This window comes from Haplochromis burtoni, unplaced genomic scaffold (assembly GCF_018398535.1).
Source record: "Haplochromis burtoni strain Fernald_Lab_line unplaced genomic scaffold, NCSU_Asbu1 Contig_91, whole genome shotgun sequence".
NCBI lineage: Eukaryota > Metazoa > Chordata > Actinopteri > Cichliformes > Cichlidae > Haplochromis > Haplochromis burtoni.
Window position 1 is genome coordinate 1,905,729 of NW_024582452.1, and position 20,084 is coordinate 1,925,812.

Here is a 20,084-nt window from a genome sequence, read left to right on the forward strand (position 1 = left end):
ACACAGGTGGATTTACATACTCGCTTAACTGGAAAATACCACATCATGTTCTCATAAAATAAAAGACAATTTGGGATAGTGACAATTTCATATAAATATAACTGCCACACAGTCGTTCGTGGTATGCTTGATCACAGATTACTTGATAGACAACATTTATATAACGCTCGTTAAACAGCATGTGTCGACAGGATGCAGTGTTCATTGGCGTAACTTTGTGCTGAACATTGAGGGGGTGGGGGGGTGGGGGGTAAATTCCCAGATGATTAAACATGCAACTATTTTGCTGGTAATACCTGAAATAAGTAAATAAAATCAACAGCCTTTTTATGCAAGATAATTCATAATTTTATTGGGGGGGGGGGGGGGGGGGGTCATAACCCCCCTAACCCCCCTGGAAATTACGCCCCTGGCAATGTTACTCTTTCTGCACCTACTAAACGTTAAAGATTTTGACAGGACTATTCCGCATCCTTACCTGCATTTGCTCAAGAGGGATCTCAAAGCTGAATGACTCATTGTAATAAGGATTCAAAGTGTTCTTTTTCACTGTCGTCTTCTTCTTCTTCAGCCTCTTTCCATTCTGCAAAAGGTTGATTTTCACGTATGGATCTGAAAACAAAAACAGAGGAAAATCACGATAGAGGCTGACAGAAATCCCTCGCACATGCACGCTTTAGTCGCACTGCTTTAATGCACCAACAGATGGGGCCAACGCTGAACCCAGAAGACGTGAGGGTTGCTACATGGTGAGTACTGCAGCGTCAGCACGTGAGCAGAGCAGAACCGACCTAATGGCTGTGCTCACATGCTCTCTCCTCCGCACAATGCAGTTTGCTACACCTAAATGTCTCTTTGCTCCAAAGAAATTAATAAGGAATAAAATATTTAAGCTTAGTACAGTACATATATATATATATATATATATAAATAAATAAATATATATATAGAGGAGCCCACCTGACAATCCACCCACATCCATTTTCTTGAGGTTCTTGGCCTCCAGAATACAGATGGTGAGTTTGCCGGCAGTGGGGACATAACGCAGGGAGATGCAAATGTCACCCAGCTTCTCCGGCTGTGAGGATGAGGCAGGAGGAGAGAAAGTTAAAGCAGATCTGAAGCAGAACCTTTTCTTTGAACAAATACAGAAACTGTGTCATTTATATAACATTTTAAGTAAGCATATTCATTAACAATAATTCCTGCTGCCATTACTTTATTTTTAATACTATCTATATAGCTGATGTATCCAAAGTTAATAAAATATCAGCAAGAAATAATTCCAGTGGAAAAGAAGCTCTGTAGCATCACAGCATGCATTACTGCTGAGACATAGGAAGAAATACAGAAATGAAATTGTAGCTATGCTATACTGGTTGAAGGAGAACAAAAAGGGAAAGACCAAACTGTTGGATGAGCTGCACAAGAATCCCAGAGGGAAAAAAGTATTTTGTTTTAATTTATGCTTAAAGTGGACTTTTGTTAAAGAGCTTTCTTAGAATAGCCTTTTAAAGAGGCACCTGTGTGGACATACAGCAGGTTTTTAAAGAGTGATATCAGCAGTGTGATAGAGGTAGTAACACTCTTCTTACCTCTTCTTGATCTGCACTGTCCAGGTCTCTCCACTCCTCAATTGGCTTTGCCAAGTCAAGGGTGTTCATGGGTATTTTAATCTCTCCAATGACGTCATGCTTAGAGAAGCGATCAAAGTCATAAACGGACATTACCAGAGTCTTCCCTCCCATCTCTTGGAATGGTATCTGAAAGATAACAACCCATTTACCTACTTTACTAATTTAAGTTTAATTCAACCGGTAGCAATGATCACACATTTCTAACGGTTTATGACAAAAGATACTTGATATATAAAAGATCAGATAAATCTAGATCAGACCAGTATTGGCTGTTGCCCCTGGCCTGGAGCTCAGAATTGTCTAGCTTCATAACATGCTGCTTCAACACAGCTGCCTGTCCCTGACTTTGACAAAGTAAAGCTGAGTTGTTTTCACAGAGCTGTGTCAGCACGCAAAGTGCACCAGAGGTGGCCCTCTCCTTTAATTTGATTCTCTACCATATTCTCCTTGTCAGACACCTTCAGTGTGTCTGGTGCTTTTCATCACTGTTGAAAAGAAATAAGAAACATAGTACCTGCTCAGCTCTAGAGGACAGAAGAGGGAAATTAGAGGAGAAACTGACTCTTATCAGGACCTGTCCACACATCAAATGACTTGACATTCATGTTGTTTTACTAAGTAATTAATAAGTAATTACTAAGTAATTAAATAAGTAATTAATAAAGGCAATTTAGCTTTTGCTAGTAACTTACCTTAAAGGTAAAGGTCTCATTGAATACAGGATTCAGTGTTTTCTTGTGAACCTTTGTGTCAAACTTTTTCTTCTTGTCTGGGAGGACAAAGACTTTCACGTAGGGATCTGAGGTGCCACCGCTGTCCATGGAGAGGAGATCAGCGGCTTGCAGGATTCCCACAGTCAACTAGGGAATAAGAAGTTTTGCAGTTAAGGCAGGAAAGGTTGAACTAAAACTAAAAACCCAATTTTGGTTTCATTTTTATTTTGGCAAATCAACTAAGAACTACTACACCAGAAGATATGCTAAAAAGAACATTTAGCATGTGATGCTTCACACATTAGTAACTACTCACAGGGTCTGCTTTGAGTTCATTTTGACAAGAAAATGTCAAATAAACTACTCAAGCACTTGCCTTGTTCTCTTGGAAGTCATAATCAATTGAGTACTGCAGCTTCCCTAACTTTTCCTTCTCCTTCACTTCCTCTTCTTTTTCATCCCCAGTCAGTCCAGGTTCCACATCATCTTCTTCATCATCGTCATCCTGTGGTTTCTGCAATGACAGAAGGGGGGACGGGCGGCAGAAAAAGGAGTGAGATGACGGTTCAGCGGAGCCATCTGTGCTGAACACCAAACCTTGGGTATCAGCAGTCGGGTTAGTCACAGCACCTACCTGCCACTTACCCCCGTGTTACTAGTGCAATCTGCTCATCGATGACCACGGTTGCAACCTGACTTGATTTCACTATTTCTTGGGTGACACCATATGCTGTTTTTCTTTCTTTTTTTTTCATGAGCGCTACGAGCCTTTTAAATCTGCGTAAATCAAAGGCAGGGAACTACAAACTGTTGTACAAGTGTTGTTTCAATAGAAGTGTGTGTTACGTAAAAGACTGAGAAAGAGGGGCAGAGAGAGATTAAGATTAAGGAGAGAAACAACAGAATAAAAGCAAATAGAAAAGGAGTGAATGAAAAAAACAGGAACAACTTACATTGCAATGCAATCTAGTACAACAGCTCTGCTAAACCCTTGGAAGGTCTCAATTTCACTTCTTAAAGTCACTGTAAAATCTCAAATTAATATGACTCACTTGTGTAGCTACCAGTAATAGTGATATTACAAGGAGTGGACAAAAAAACAGAAACAGAGCGGGGAAGAGGACTTTTACTTTGAAGGAACAGCATCACACAGGTAGCTGCACAAATCCCAAACATGACTCATTCCAAATGAGTCATATTAAGTTGTTTAAAAAGTCTGAAAAATTGTGATGGCGTATCCCACACAGAGTAACGCTGTATCAGCAACGAAGAGCCAATGTCAAAAGCAAGCACGTTAAAGGATATCATGGGATGCTTTTCAAAAACAAGTTAACATTTATTACAGAGCTGCTGCATTATTGCATCGCAGTGCTAGGTGTCCTTGCTATTTAGTCCGCTCCGTGTACAGTGTTTCCAACAGAGGCCGAGTGTCCTCACTGAGTGAATGTGAAGGACAGCGCTATCAGGCGTAGATGTGATTTGATCAAAGCACTGACGCAGTATTTACTGACACTTCTCGAAAAGCTCTCAAACTTGCTCAAACCACGGTGATATTGGCAGTCTGGCAATCAGTTTACTGTAAGCCAGACTATATTAATGTCTGGCATTTATCTCCTCCTGACAACCTTAAATCCCATTAATGTGTTTACATTGGCATTGTTGTTATGACTTTGCTTCAATTACTGTACTCTGGGCTGACTGCTGCAACTAAGTGAATGATTGAAAGATTTCATAATTTATTCCAGAGTCCAGATTTTCTAGCTGATGCAAATTATTGTCCCACTTAATCACACGCCAGAACAACATTCAGCAGCTTACTGACATTTAACTGCTCCTGAGATAATCAGGGCATGATGAAGAAGATAATTCAAATCTTCTGTTATCGTGCATCTTGCTTTTACATTACACCCAGTGACTCTTCAGGGTCCCATATCTTTAGAGGCGGTCACGACTAATCTAGCAAGAGCAATTTGCTAAGATATGAATCTTAAAGTAAACTTTCATTTTGCTATAAGATACTGGGTAATCTCTCAGCGTGGCCTCCTTTTCTACGGCTCCCCTCCTGAAAAAACACTGACGTCTTCGTGAGATCCAGCTACTTACTGATCTGGAAAAGGAACAGGGCATCCACACAGATAATGCACTACCGCGCACACTCGCTGCACATCATACTGAACCCCACCACACCCACACGCACGCACGCCCTTAGATGCATACAACGGCATGTTAGGACCATTCTAAGGGGTACATGATAACTTGAGAATTGGGAGAAAATTCTGTGATTTGTAGAACTGTGCAAAACACTTGAGCCATCCCTCATTTCTTTATATTTTACTTCCAAGGAGTCAGTGTTTCTTGTAATCTTTAAAGTGGTCTTGAGCAATAATTTTCCAGGCATTCTGAGAGCCTTGCAAAGTTTTTCTTTGGATATTTGCTGCCAGTCCAGTCTTTACACCTGATCATTTTCAGAGGACTGTTTTCTTTTTTGTTTATTAAGCTATTTAACACTGAAGTATGAATCATTTAAGCATAAGAAATACACTTAACACAAGGAATGAACCAGTGTTGTGTCTACACATAACAGACAACTTAACAAAGAACCAATTTTATCTTGTATCTTTAGGGACTTTGTTACAAGGAGGAAGTTGCAACATCTATTTCTTAAGTTGAGTCTACAAAAAACATAACAGTTTCATAGGCATAAAATAGCATTTTGCACCAACAGGTTATACCCAAAAAGCTATTATCCAAAAACTTGGAATATATCAGGATGGTATGTAGCATTATGCCTGTGGCAGACTGACAACCTGTCCAGCGTGTACCCTCCCTCTCGCCCTAAGACAGCTGGGATAGGCTAAAGCCCCCCCGCGACCCTGACAAGGATAAGTGGAAGAGAATGGATGGATGGATGGTATGTGGTATGACCTTTAGAAATGTGACGAAACTGGACAAGTGGAGAACAAAAGAAGACGTGGCAGGCCTAAAAAACAGTCTAGCGCAGATCAACCGTATCTGAAAGTCAAGTTCTTAAGAATCAAACTGTGAAATTTCTGAATCATGGATGTTTGAAAACAGCTCAATGCACCTATTTCCCAACTTTCAAAAAAAGGTGGCTCAAGACTTTTGCACAGCACTATAAGTCGTAAAGTCGATTCAATTTTTATGTTAAACAGGAAAAAATGTTCCTGTCAGGGAACCACATCGCCCTGCTCTCCAAGGCTGGAGCGACCTCACCACGCCACATATGTGTAGACATCATATTATTGTGATTATGAGACAAAATTTCTAATCTAAAACGTTTCTAATCCGGACGCTAAGATTCATTTAATTTTCTCTACTGCAGCCAGCACGTACGGAAGGAGCAGGAGCATTGACCCAACCTTGCAAACTGAAGCTAAGTGGAGGGTTTTTAACCCAAAAAAGAAATCTTTTTGTACATTTATGGGCATAATCTCGTACTTAGAGTATTTTTCCCTCACAATATTACCCTCCATACCCTGGCTCTAGAGGTTTTTTTTATTTTACCTAGAACAGCCCGAAAATGCTGTTGAACATGCAGACTTACATGCATGCTTCACACCCCCACTCACCCATCTCCCACACACACACACACACACGCACAACCAAATACACTCACATTCTCACACAGTGTCCTACGTGGCATTCTGTATCTTTATTGTTGTAAATGCTTTTCATTCAAGCATGCCAGGCCACACAATGCAGGATCCAAGATTATTTCTGATGGTAAATGTAAATGGTTTATCTTGTGATGTCTTAAGTGTGGTAAAGGTTATGCGTTGATGTTTCATTTAAACGTCGAGGCCCCCAAAAATCTATATTAATGTCTCGAGTGAAATGTACACATCCACTGAGGGATCATGCTGAGAATTAGCAGTTCCTCTCGAACTTTCAGAGGGGGTTCAAAGATAAAGAAATGGTACGTCTGAATGAATGCCCTTTCAACTCCATGGGTTGAAATGTAAGCTCAGTACTGAGTTTTTATTAAGCAGAATGTGTACTAAAGCAGCCGGTTGACTCGTGCGGCATTAGGTTTGGATCGACTAAAATCAGGCTTTTGCATTTGACTGAAGATGTGGGCAAACATTCTGGCCCACCATTTCTCTTCAATGGCACCCAAGTGCTTCGGGGAGAGAGAGGGGATCAATGACTGTCACCTAGTATGTCAGCAGCATGGGTCATCCAGGAAAGTTACTCTCAAGTCAAGTTGTGGCCATTCAATGGTACCTACTGCAAGGGCATATGCTGGTCTTTGTCAAGGGGTACAAACATCTTTATCTGCTGTGGAACTCGGAGCATGTTTGCACAACCTGGGGTACACCATATTTATTTTATAGCTAAGTTAGCAAATCTTTGAAGAGGAATTATTTGTAAGACATCAGTATTTTTGGTCGTGATACACAATAGAGGCCTCTAATAGTGGAAACATGCTCCAAGCTCTCAGTGAGGTAAAGTTTCAGCTAATATTTGACAAATATCCAGCTTACCCCTTGCACATGCATGTTAGTGATCTCTAGTGAGCTGCTCAGTGCACTCATCATTCAAAGGCTCAACCATAGGATGAGTTTCATGTTCATTTCAAACCATAGACAACTTAAACAGATGTCTGTTCTGTTTTTTGTTGTTTTTTTATGCCAAAATTGCAATCTCTGGATATACAAAACATAGCATTTAGTGCGGCATATCAGTTCAGTGGGTTTTGCGAAGCAGCTTAATCGCTCCCATGGAGTCCTCAAGCACCCACAGCACCTAAGCTTGCAAAAACTAAGGAAGCCATAGCACTCATTGTCATCATCACTGCAATCCAACCCCTCCAAGCCCAGCCCAGCCCAACCCCACTCCCACCACCGCTCCCACCCTGCCCTGGTCTGTGCTTACACAGAGTGGCCAGAGAGGGGTGCCGCGTGCTATCAGACCTACCGTAGGCAGAGAAGTCCACCACAGTCAAGATACACGGAGCACACATAAGACACAAAGCAGGAAGGAGGAGAGCAGAGACAAAGGAAGAGATTGAACTCACAGCAGACACCAAAGAAGGGTAATCACAGCAAATGTAGTTAGCTACACTGTAGGGACTGAGGAAAATGACAGACGGAGAAGCCCCCTCATTAGCACAATCATATCTTGTGCAGCAAGTCCATTGGAGTTTTAAAATAACATCAATTTTAGATATGTTACTGCACCTCATCAAATTATCAATCATGTTTGTGGAAAAAATAATAATTATAGGCCCAAAACAACAGCATTGTACTAACTAGTAATTTAAATAATTACTCTTTCAGGACGAGGAGAAAAACAATGGCTGTTCTGTATGTTAAAGTCTTGTCATTTTCCACTCAAGTCCCAAAGCATAAGTGAGAGAAAGAGCAACAATAACATTAATGACAAATACATTAAATGAAAAAAAAGAAAGAGAAAAAAATAAATTAAAAAACATTAACCATGGTGGATAAAGAATGTAATTAACAACTGTGGAGAAAAACTGGGTTAGAAAACATCAAAATTGTAAAGAATCTCTGTTTTCATCCAACACAATTCAAACAGGCTAAATTATTTTTAAAGCTACTTGAGTAAAATATGGAAAAATGCTTTTTGTTATTATTTTATTACAATGCCAAACACAACACCCCTAAGCCTTTATATAATAGGCCTATTATTATAGTCATATATAGGTTAAAGACATTTGTTGTTAGCTTTGCTTTATATTCAGTACAATTATAAATTATATCAGGCAGGAAACGTCCTCCTGAGGCAGAACATACCTCTCCACCTTTCAGGTTCTTCATTCCCATGTCACCCTTCCCCTTCTTGCCCTTCTTGTTCTTCTTCTTTTTGAAACAGCACTTCTTGACGATGCAGAAGCAGCATGTTAGAATGAGTAAAGCGGCGACCACGGCGATGGCGATGATGGCCCATGATGGCACTGAGGAGCATATACAGACCAGTGTACAGATGAACCCACAGAGAAAAGCTACAAGTAAATACTGTGACATTTGACCGACCAATCATTAAGCCTCCTGTCACGTCCTGAGCCAAATATATTTAGTAAAAGGTGGTAGGTTAGCAATTAGATCTAGTGAAAATTAGATTTCTCTGCCATTAGGAAGAGCAGCCAGTGATCAATACTGAATAAAGACATTAAAGGCCTGCAAATGCCTGCAGCAAAAAGAGAAAATCTAATTCCAAATTCATTGCTTAGAGTTGTATCAATGGGAACTGATGGCTGATCGGATGATTGGGGCTTGCGTGGCACTCACGTGGGATCTTGTCGATTTCATTCAGGAACTTGTTTTTGATCTCGTCAAAGGCATCATTCTTGCTCACTGGTTCGGTGGAGTTGTCTGCCGAGACTAACGCGACCGGCGCTGGAGTCACAGTCAAGGCACTGGCTCCCGTTGGCTTAGCAGCGACCATGGGCGTTGTCTGATGCCTGAACAAGTTCCACTTCATTTAGGCTGCACGTACTGTCCGTGAAAAAAAAGGGGAGGGGTTTATTAGTAGGGAGACCAGACCATTCATGACTTGTTCTCAACCAGCATAATATATTCCACCTGTGTGTCACTACACTGCCAACATTCACAGGTGGGTATTAACAGTTTGACATTAAAGGGTGGAGTCATTTGGCTGATTTTGAAATTTTTTGATGTTTGAAAGAAAAAACTACATGAATAAATGCAAAAACACACAAGTTATAATAAAGCATTAATTTACCAGAAAACAATCAGAAAGGCTAAAACAGTGAAATACTTTGTTTGACTTAAAAGATAAAATGGATATATGGATGGAGCTGTCTTATGAAAGTCGTCTAAATCAGCGGTTCCCAACCATTTTTGTGCTACGGACCGGTTTATGTCCGACAATATGGTGTCGCGGATAAATACAACAAAATAAAACCAGTACCAAAAAAGGAAGATTAATTCATAACACACTGGAAAAGACCCAGGGAAATTGAGTTAACGATAAAAACGATTAAAAAATGACGATAAAAAAACAATAAAAACCCTGAAAACCATAAATTTCACACCTGGACCTCAACTCTTGCGGCCTGGTTGGGGACCACTGGTGTAAATGATACAAAAGGTATAGGAGAGGGATAGCTGATGTATTCGATTCATGGTTTTGATATTTACTCCCTTTTGTGACATATAAAAATGTGTTTGTTAGCCACTGAGCCCCAAAAATGTAAATCACCAAATTAAATACAGGTCATGACAGAAACAAAAGATTCATTCACAGAACTTGAACTTATAAACTTCTATGTAGCATTAAGTTGGACCAGTTGGATCTTGGTTTTTACATTTCTAATACTTGGTAAGTCCCAATGCTACTGATTATTTTGAGGAAATATACCTACAAAAAAAGCAAAAAAAATGTTATTACTTCTGCTGAAGTATCACTGAGATCAATTTAGCTCCAAACTCTCTCTCTCTCATGCCTCCAGTTAAATATATATGTAGTAGTATGTGCAGAGGCTGCTTTAAAATCCATCTGCTGAATCCAACCAGAAGGAGAAAATTATATTTACAAAATAGTTTTGTGACAGTCGCTTAGAAGCCAGTTTTGATATACTATGCAATGCTGACAAATCAAATGCGAAACTTGAAATCTCCTGAGTGCACACAGTGAGTAGAGAGTGTCTGGTGTCCAGAAGTTAAACCTCTGAAATGAACAATATTTGCATGTATATAGACTTAAGATGTTTCAACTGGGGAAATGAGAAGCTGATCTGTGTGCATGTTTGTCTGTGTGTGTGTTTCTGTGTTTGTGTAACATATGCCAAAGTGAATATTTTAAATCTGACTTTTCTTTTCAAATGTCTGGAGAGGGCCCCGTGTCAGATTGGCGACCTGTCCAGGGTATACGCCCCTCGCTCTATGGTAGCTGGGATAGGCTTCCTCTAATATAAGCTGAGAAAGGAGATCTTTGGGTTCCCAGAGAACCTTGGGTAAGGCTCTGTGATTTCATTTCAACTTTGTTCATGACGAGCTCACCAACAATTATATAACTTAACAACCATTAGGTGAATAGTATGGAATTTTTATTTTATTTTTATTTTTTTGCTTTTGTGCTATTTCCAACTCAATTTTTTTAGACGTTCTCTTTATTTATCTTGCAGTCAGCCAGTTCATCCACTGTATCTTTTAATTGGCTGCCCCTCACAAATGAAGTATTTGACCTGTGGCTAACAGGGCCGTTTATTGCTCACAGCATTTGTTTGCCTTATATTACTGTATAAGGGATATGCAAACTTTATTACATCATGAAGAGCTAAGAGTAGACAAAAACTAAAACAAAGTGTGTAGATGAGCCTGAATCTTTGGCTCCCAACGATTATTTGTACATAGGTTGACTTTATTATGTGAAACTCTGGTCATGGGTACTAAAGGCATTTGCTGCTGTAGCAGTATACATGACAGTAAAATCATAAGAGATCCATTTTAACATATTTCATAAAATTCTGATTTGCAAAGACTTTACTTGATCAAGGCACTAACGCTATTTCTTGTCTGATGTTGCTTCCATACGTGCGCCAGCTGTGCCTGACCAGGAGAGATGTTTAACCACACACAGAAACAAAATGAACTACTACTAGCCATTCTCCTGTGGTGTTTCCAGAGGCCAAACAAATGTTCAATCAGAGCTCTTATCTGTTCCAGAAATCACAGAGTGACAAGTGCAGCTGAAAGCAGCCTGCCGACAGAGCGATGAGTGATTGGGCAAGACCTTGATTCAGAAAGCAGAACGAGAAGACAAGCATAACAAGAGCAGACTTCTGCTGCTGATTTCATTAAAGTCATGGTGATATGGGGAAAAAGAAGGAATTTCCTATTTCTCAAGTGCCAATTCTCCAGGATGGTGCCAGAGATTCTGCTTCTATTTATTGCTACATATAAATTATTCAAATTGAGGCTGACAGCGGAAAGGATAAGCTTATATTATTCAGGGGCCAGGACCACTTTATACATCCCAAAATATATTATGTAAAATAACTTGTGCTGCTGTTATGCAGACTGATGTTACCAGTGATGAACATCTTGTGAATATATACATAGATGGGGAATTGAACAATTACACAAACATTGTCAGTTATTGAGAAAATTACTGAGGAATGCTTTCATCCATCACACATTTAAAAATGAGTGGGCTGTTCAATGAAACAGCAATCACAAGCCTCACTGTCTCCACTCTCCACTGTATTATGCATTACAGTAGATATTTTAGCGCTGTTAAAGATATCCACTTACATCTGAGGTTTATGGGCAGTTTTTCCTTTTTGTCCCTCACATTTGATCAAGCCAGACCAATCAAATTACTTTTCATGGTTATGTGTACAAGAATTGTATCTCCTCCACACTGAGGACGAACATAGGGGACACAGACTTGTTTTATGACAGACATTAGCCCTGTTTTACAGCTAGCTAAGCCCTTACTACTCGCTCCAATAAAATCAGATAAATAAACCATTTTTATTTTAAAGAATGCCATCAAACACCAGACAATGCCTTTTAACAAAACTAAGATTTGAGAAAAATATCTCCTTGTGGAGGCTGCACTAAATACCAAATACACACAGTCTCAGGGGTAGGAAACTTAATCTTCTGAATAAAAAACAGGTCATATCAGACATCCAAGCAAATTGACCTTGCAAGGTGCTTGTTCCTTTTCTCTGACTAGATCTAAATATGCATATCCTGAAATAACTTGCAACAATAATGATCCACAATGCCTCGCTATCTAAATAAAGGAACATTTCTTAATGGGGAATTAAGCATAAAAAAACAAGACTAAGAGTTTCCAGCCATGCTAATAGCTGCATTAGTATGCTGTCATGCTAGCAGCTATGACATTCGCCGACATTCGCTAGCAGGCTAACATGTGCTCAGGGTGATTGGTATCACGTATGACGGTTTTGCAGGTATTTAGTCTTAAACCAAAAAGTTACAGAAGATAAATAAGTCTTCTAAGTCGTTACAATTAATTTTTGTTTAATAAAAATGCAAAGCCACCAATGTGAATCCTCAAGTGGCACTAGAAGTAAAGCTAAGTAATTATAATGCATCATCTGGAATGATGAATATCTGCACAATATTTTGTGTATTTTGGAGACTTTAACTGGGTAAGTGAAAACTTTATCTTACTGATAAATGAAAAGTCAAAGGATCCACAAAGTCATTAAAATTCTTCCATTAAGGAGGATAAACATTTGTACCAAGCCTCAGAGTAATCTATCAAATAGTTGTTGGAACTGTTACGCCTCCTCTTCTTTCTGCTCTCGCTGCAGGGTTTCTTTCCACAGCAGTCTGTAGGCAGGAAGAGTTGCTGACATATTATGGGTATGCTTGTGTAGGCCTCCACAACAGCTCAAAAAAGCCTGGCCTAACTTTTTTTTATCTGTCTCCTTTCAAGGATCCACCTTTCATGTATTTTTTAATTTTTAAGAAATGAACTGATAATTGGCATCCTAACCTTTCTATCTCCTGTTTTCTCACTCTTTGTGAGCTACAAGATGTTTCTGCCAGCACCAAAGTAGTATACTACCCACCAGGCTGACACTACTAAGAGCCATGTCGAAGTGTAGCTGATAACTACAAAGATCTGCTGTAATCTACCATCATAAATCACTACAGTGCATATATGTAACATATTAACGCAACATTTTCACACTTGTGCAGAGGTTCCAAGCAAGAAAACTAGGAGTCAGACTGGGAAGTTCAGTCCCTGAACCAACAGATTAAACCCTGAAGATAAGTAACAGTAACACTTGCCCCTTGCTCATTATCATCACTGAAAGGCCCTTGAGCAAGACACTTAAGCTCCAGTAGACCAGTAGATCAGACAGATTTTGTACTGGGCAGCTTCCAGATCTAAATGTGTTTAAGTGTTTGAGAGTTGAGCAGGCCCTAAAACAGCAGCAGTTAGGGCCAGGAAAGCCCACCCTGGATGGTATAAATAGCCTTTCCATCCAATATATATTTAATATAAACCATGACTACTGGAACTCTGTGGGAGGTTTAAGCTCCATCTTTCAATGTGCGTCTCATTTCGTTAGAGTTTGAGTCATCAGAATTAGTTAAAACAAAATGGCTCAGCTGCACGGCACACAGCAGCACAGCTATGGGCATGATCCTTCCCTTATCACGAAACACACTGCTCAGAGTTGGATTGAGATCAAGCATATTTAGCTTTCCCATGCAAACAGACTTGGTATATTAACGCCAAGTACAAGCACAGCACTTGTAAGTGGTACGCAAAGGTTAAATATTTGTCTTTCAGTAAAAGGTGGGATAAAATAAAGGTAGGTGGTTTTAATTTAACTAACAATCACTGGAAATGCCAAAGGTTGTTTCTTTCATTAGTAAACAAATTAAAGACTTTTTTAAATGCATTCATCTTTTCAAATGCATTAAATAACTACTTCAATCCTTTAGTTGCAGAAATTAATATGCATCTTGTTGCATTTGGTGTCCTAACCTAAGCTCCAAGCTTTAGGAGTGTGCTTTGCATCATATTTAAGAGCACGAACTGCATGTGTTTTATGCTGTAAAATAAATAAGATTAGTAGTTGATATTTAACAAAAAATACTCAAGGCACACTAATGGTTTACCACATCATATGTTGTCTTCATCATCATTAGAGGAAAATATGAGTCACTTAGAAACAGTCCAATACGTCTCCAGGCTTATCACTATTATTACCCTGCACCTGTCAAATCCTAATGATACAATCAGTGTGTCCTCGTGCAAACATAAAAATAAAAAAAAAACATCACTAAGAAACATGACTAAGAAATTCTGTGCCCCTATCTGAGGTCATGTGCATGACATTTTGACCATTGTGACATCCTCTCCAGCGATGGGAAACCCCAGGCTGCAGATAAGCCAACTGCAAGCACGGCGACTGTGTTTAGTAAGGGCTTATTAGCAACCAGGTCAGATCTCCGAAAAAACAACCTAAGGAGAGTAAGCTAAAGTCACGCAGCTGTTTCACTGCACAACAACAGGGCAGCCTGAGTAGCAATTAATTAACAATCTGCAGCCAAAGAGCCAGGTCTGTTTTCCCTCTGCGCTGACGCTTTGCCTCTATAGCCTTTCACACAGCTGTCCAATAGTGGCCAAAGTATATCTGTGTGTGTGCAGCAAAATTATAGATCCACCCAGACTTGAATTCAAATGCAGCGCATGGCTTTAAACCCCAGAAACATCATAACATCTACTTTCAAAATGGCTTCTACAAATGAAAAGAAAACTGGTCCCAGGGTCATGTGACTGCAGCCTGGGGCAACAGTCAGGATCAGTGGGGCGGCAAATTAAGTATTGAATACAGTAAAGCACTTTGAAAAGATACAAAGAGAAAGGACAGTAAAGGGTGCTTGGATGTCATTGGCCACCAGACGACCAGGGCCCTAAAAGATACAAAGCAATCTGAATTACTCTGACCCCAGTGAAATCATTCAACCCCCACTGAGGCTCCTACCATCTGTGACATTATGGCTTCTGTCTGGGTGAAGTGCTTGGCCTCATACTGAACTAGCTGTGCATCCCATGCTGCTTCATAGCCCTATAAGCCTTCATAATGTGATTGTTTATACAAGAAGCTGCATACATGCAAAGCCTTTCATACTAGACAGACCCTTAAATTTTGCAGAACTGACCCTCATGCAAAATAGTATTTCTTTCACAGACTATCCCTTTGTGATAAGTTGCATGTATGGGTGTGCTCTAATTTTGTACTTTTGCATTTCATGCTGAGTGACTCTTTCGTCTGAATCCCAATGAGCTATTTTAGGTTTGAGCCAAGTTGCGTAAGATATTGAGGATATTGTTTAAAGAGTAATTGTTCAAAGGCATCACGCAAATCTCGAATTCATGATAAACACACTTGAAGACACTGGACGAAGAGAATACTGGCTCAGCTAGCACTGAGTCACAGCTGACCTCTGACTCTCTAGGCTGGATTTCAGCTGAAAATGTGGACTGGAACATTAAGAGAATAAGGAGCATTGTATTTTATTAGATCCATCAGACAGAACAGCACTGTAGTTGGAAAGCTGAGCTGAGATGGTGGAGTTCTTTCAATTAGAGATAATGTGCAGCTTTGTTCCTGAACTCTTGCTACTTTATGGTAATTCACCCCTGCTGAAATGGACTCAGGGCTCCTATAGTCATAATGGGCTCATTTTGGCCAAGTTTTAATAGGATTACAGTGAGGATACTGATAGTTGCCTTGCGTGTTATTTACCAGCAAAGACACAGTGTGGACAAAATCTAAGATTGCAACTCACATGTCACTTTATTAGGTTTACCTTACTAGAACTGGATTGGAACCCTTTCTGAAGGCACTATTTATATTTTAAGTATTCATGTAATATATTAATGTAATATTATTCATGGCTAGATTAGACACTCACAAGTCACTTTATTAGATACAGTTTGCTAGAACTATATTCTGACCCATGGGTCATACCAGCCCTAATTTTTCATAGCATAGATTCAACAAGGACATTCAAGGAATGTTGTAAATATTTCTTGGAGATGTTGGTCCATATTGGTCCACATATGATGGCATCACACATTTGCTGCTAATTTTCAGCTGGACATCTATTATGGAAATTTCCCATTTATGTTCAAGAAACCAGTTTGAGATGATTTTTGTGACATGACATCTTACCCTGCTGGATACATTCATTAGAGATGGGTACACTGTGGTTACAAAGGGATGGACATGGTCAGCAATGACAATTATATAGGCTGGTGGCATTAAAAGGAATTTCAACTGGTACTGAGGGGCCCAAAGTTCCACCACACCTTTACCTCACCATCAGCCTGAACATGGATACAGAGCAGAGTAGATCGATGTGTTAATGTTGTTTATGCCAATTTCTGACCCTACCATTCAAATGTTGCAGCAGAAATCAATACTTATCAAGCCAGGCAACATTGTGAAAATTGGAGCCTCAGTTTCCAGTTCTTAGTTGACTGGTATGGCACCCACTGTGGTCTCCTGCTTACAGGATAGTTTCTCTTTTTTGGTATTCTCTGTCAACCTTAGAGATGGTAAGGGAAAAATCCAGTAGATCAGCATTTTCTGAAATACTCTGAATCATCCATCTACAAGACACACCATGTCCAAAGTCACTTTAATCACCTTTCTTCCCCATTCTGAATCTTGGTTTAAACTTCAGCAAGTGGTCCCGGCCATGTCTACATGCCTAAATGCACTGAGTTGCTGCCTTGTGGTTGGTCGATTAGATGTTTATGCAAATGAGTTAGGTGCCCCTAACAAAGTGGGCAGTGAGTGTATATTCATTTGTATATGCAAAAACACAATTACACTGCCACTGGATTACAGTATTAGCAATAGAGTTTTCTGTATTGCTCTACAGTACTTGTAACAACAAGTTTAGCAGGGCTCCATGGGTATATCTTGTAAAGTCTTTCATGTTACTGCATCTCTGGTTCATCACATATAAAGTCCACGATTTCACCAGGCATGCAGAGTCAGATAACTGCTAATTGTATGGCAGAGGCAGATTTCTGCAAGGTAGCCTACTGGAGTTTTAAAGCACTCCCTGTTTTGCAATTGCATGGTAGACAGCCAACAGTCTGACAAAAGCACTTGCAAATCCAAAAACACAGCATGCAGTGTAAAATATGCTTCAGAGCCAGATTCCTCAGTTTATGACCAACAGCCTTCAAACTGCTAGCCACAATAAATGAGTATGCCAAGTGTCTGTCAGATGCTATATTTTATTTAACAGCGAATTGAACAATGAACTCCCCCAACATGGCTCAAACGTCAGTGTTAAACAGCTCTCATATAAGGTGTTTATGTCTCCTTATTTGTGTTAATGTGGCACATGATGGAAGTGATGTTAGAAAAGCTGCTGTTAAAAAAGTGATGGCAAAGCATACAAAATTTAAATCTGACATTTTTATAACAAAAAAGAAAAACACTTTTAAAAGTGGACAGTAACGCTGTAAACATTACACCAAATCTGCACCGACAAAGAGCAGATTGATTGACATTTACATACTCACTCAGTGACTGATCTGCTATACAGTCAGCGAAACTGCGGTCATCTAGGACAGGATATTTACAGAGACACTAGGACTCTGTGTACAGCTTCAGGGCTGCACGAATACTCTGACTGCAAACATAAACAACACAAGCATCTACAGAAAAAAGTATGACCATCCATCAGCGAGGTCAGCAGGGCACTTACACTTTTATGTCAACAAAATGATGGAAATCCTGCTGATGATGTGAACGCACTGACTGAGATAAGGATGTTAAAAAAAGGTGTTTTGCAGATCATCTCACTAAAGAGAATTAAAGAAGAGCCTCTTTCTCATCTATCGCATTGTGCACTGATCCAAAGGGTGGTCCAGAGGGCCTCATTTACAAACCTGCTTGGGTAGATAAAACAATGCTTATTCTCACCTGCAGCTGAATGTGATTCAGCTATTATCAGGAGGGATCCTTGAAAAAAGAAGGGGTGGGGGGCGGATGCCAGGGTTTGAATGCTGAGTGAGGAGCTGCGGGGATCATTTACAGCCAGTTGCCATACATTCTCCCTCTCCCCCTCAGCACATCCCCTTTCCCTGTCCCCTGATAGGTCGATTAATCATTCTGTCACAGAGACAGTGACCCAATCTGCATGTAAGGTTGTGCAGAGGAAATGTGACGGAGCAGAGGGCTTCTGCAGCAATGCAGATAGGCCGCATCTAATAACAGTTAAAAAGGGAACATACGCAGGCAGTAAGACTGCTAAACGTAAGGATTTACCCACTATGACTGCTCTGAAGAAGTGGCTTGGCTGAAATAAATAAATAAATAAAATATGCACAGTTATAGATAATGAAAATGAGTATATATAAACCTACCTAGACTAGCATAAAGACTGCAAACAATGTAAATAGCACTTCTTTAAAAGTTTTGGTAGGTCAAAAAAGTAATGCCTCTTTGACGCCAAATCGAAAGTAATGCCTGAGATGCTCAGCTTATGGCCCACAGGTAACATTGGGATCACCAAGTGGCTGACTGGACCACCATTTTCTAATCCACTAAGAAAATTTTACCTAGGAGGTCCCAGCTATGTCAAGCCAAAGGATTTCCAATTAAAATGCAGTTGATGCTCCTGGATGCAGTAAAAAACCAGACGTATATATCCGAACCAAGACGATATATTCAGTAATTTAATGTAGACCTGCTTGAAACTTAACTGTTCAATGTTCATGTAACTTTTCAGACTACTAATTACTGGGTAAATTCAGAGGTTTTGCTGTAACACTGTTGGTGTTACACAAAACAGTATGATGAAACATGCTGAAAACCACATCACTAATTCTCCAAGTATGCCCCTTCTCTGTGCTGTGCTCTCTCTGACCATCACAAACTGTCTCCTCCAATGAAGCTAAGGGGCCAGAAAAGAAAGCTGCTGGAAATTTCGCCATGACTAGCATGTTTTTTTTTTCTCCCTGTAAAGATTAAAGTGTGGTGAAACTGCCCCGTCAGCACTGCAGGAGGCTGTGACTAGTGACAGTGTCTAACCATTTAACACTGAATCTCTCTGCCATCTCCTGCCAGCGACACACCATCACATGGGCTTGGGCCAGAACTGGAAAGGCTCGACTCTCACCTGGAGTGAAAAACAAATGGCAACTGAGCAATTATGGTGATAGCTGTGTTAACGTGTCAGAGAGGAAATCACTGACTCATTCTTAGAGTCCAACATGGCTGGCATTATCATTTTAAACAAGCTTTTGCTTGTGGAATACTTTAAGATTCAAGCTTAGGGAGAAAAACAATTTAACCTAAATAAAGCTATGGTAAGTTGGAAAACAACAGTAATATGGGTGCAAGAGGGCACACCCACTCTAGCACTATACTGTAGCACAGGATACAGGCTGCACAGTTAGAATAAGCCTCTTTTCTTTGTGTTCCTCTTTAAGCAGTTCCAGCATTCGGGCACCAGCTGCCTTCTTGGTGGGAGCCAAGAGAAAAAAAGAAATAAGATTGGTGAACTTCAAAGCTTCCTCTCATTTTTCTAGTTATGTATGAGAGACTCTGAGAGTGTTTCTTAGTGCGAGAGCCACTGGGAGCGGCTGCCTGAGGTTTGAACTTAATGAGCCTGCCTGAATGTTTTAGAGCTTGACAAAAAAAAAAAAAGAATCATCAGAGCATGCTCAGTATCACATAGCCTCTTGAATACTCTGCACTCTGCATATTGGACATGTAAATACACAGATAGAGTACCTACAGTTCTGCATGAACATATAATGTGATCCCTGACATTCTACAGTGTACTTGTCTACTCGACTTCTTAGAATCGAATGATCATGTGACCATTTCAAATGCAAGCCATTGACTGACTTTGATCATTGTGACACCAGATACTAGGGGAGAAATAGACCTAGTTTAAATCCCAGTATGTTATTCAGAACAAGGCGGAAGAATAAATAATGAATTGATAATTAACAATTCTCTTTGTGCATGATGTAAAAATTGTGTTGTATTTGTAATTTGCTTTCAAAGCAGGATCAAAACTCCTGGCTTTCAAAAACACTGCAAAATAACACCCTAGCTATTTTTAGTCTATTTGTTAAATAGAATTTTAATTAAATGGAATTTAATAATAACTCTGCTGTGATAATGATAGGCTCAGAATTGCAAGAGTCAGCATTAGGAATTAAGAAGTACACGCAGCTCATTATA

The 20,084-nt window shown here is 39.8% G+C and overlaps 1 protein-coding gene across 8 annotated transcripts in view; it reads right to left on the reverse strand.

Annotated features, from left to right (window-relative positions):
• Positions 1–20,084, reverse strand: part of LOC102288766 (synaptotagmin-2) — a 62,858-nt gene that overhangs the window by 7,397 nt on the left and 35,377 nt on the right. For 7 of the 8 annotated variants that reach the window (XM_042222693.1, XM_014334836.2, XM_042222695.1 and 4 more), the window contains 7 exons: positions 8,626–8,832; positions 8,131–8,291; positions 2,727–2,864; positions 2,330–2,497; positions 1,596–1,763; positions 961–1,078; positions 479–612 (listed from right to left, as the gene is read on the reverse strand). In XM_042222693.1, the coding sequence (XP_042078627.1) occupies positions 479–612; positions 961–1,078; positions 1,596–1,763; positions 2,330–2,497; positions 2,727–2,864; positions 8,131–8,291; positions 8,626–8,818 (1,080 nt within the window). In that variant the 5' untranslated portion in view covers positions 8,819–8,832. The remainder of the gene's footprint in view (positions 1–478; positions 613–960; positions 1,079–1,595; positions 1,764–2,329; positions 2,498–2,726; positions 2,865–8,130; positions 8,292–8,625; positions 8,833–20,084) is intronic. The other variant, XM_042222696.1, reaches the window with a different exon arrangement.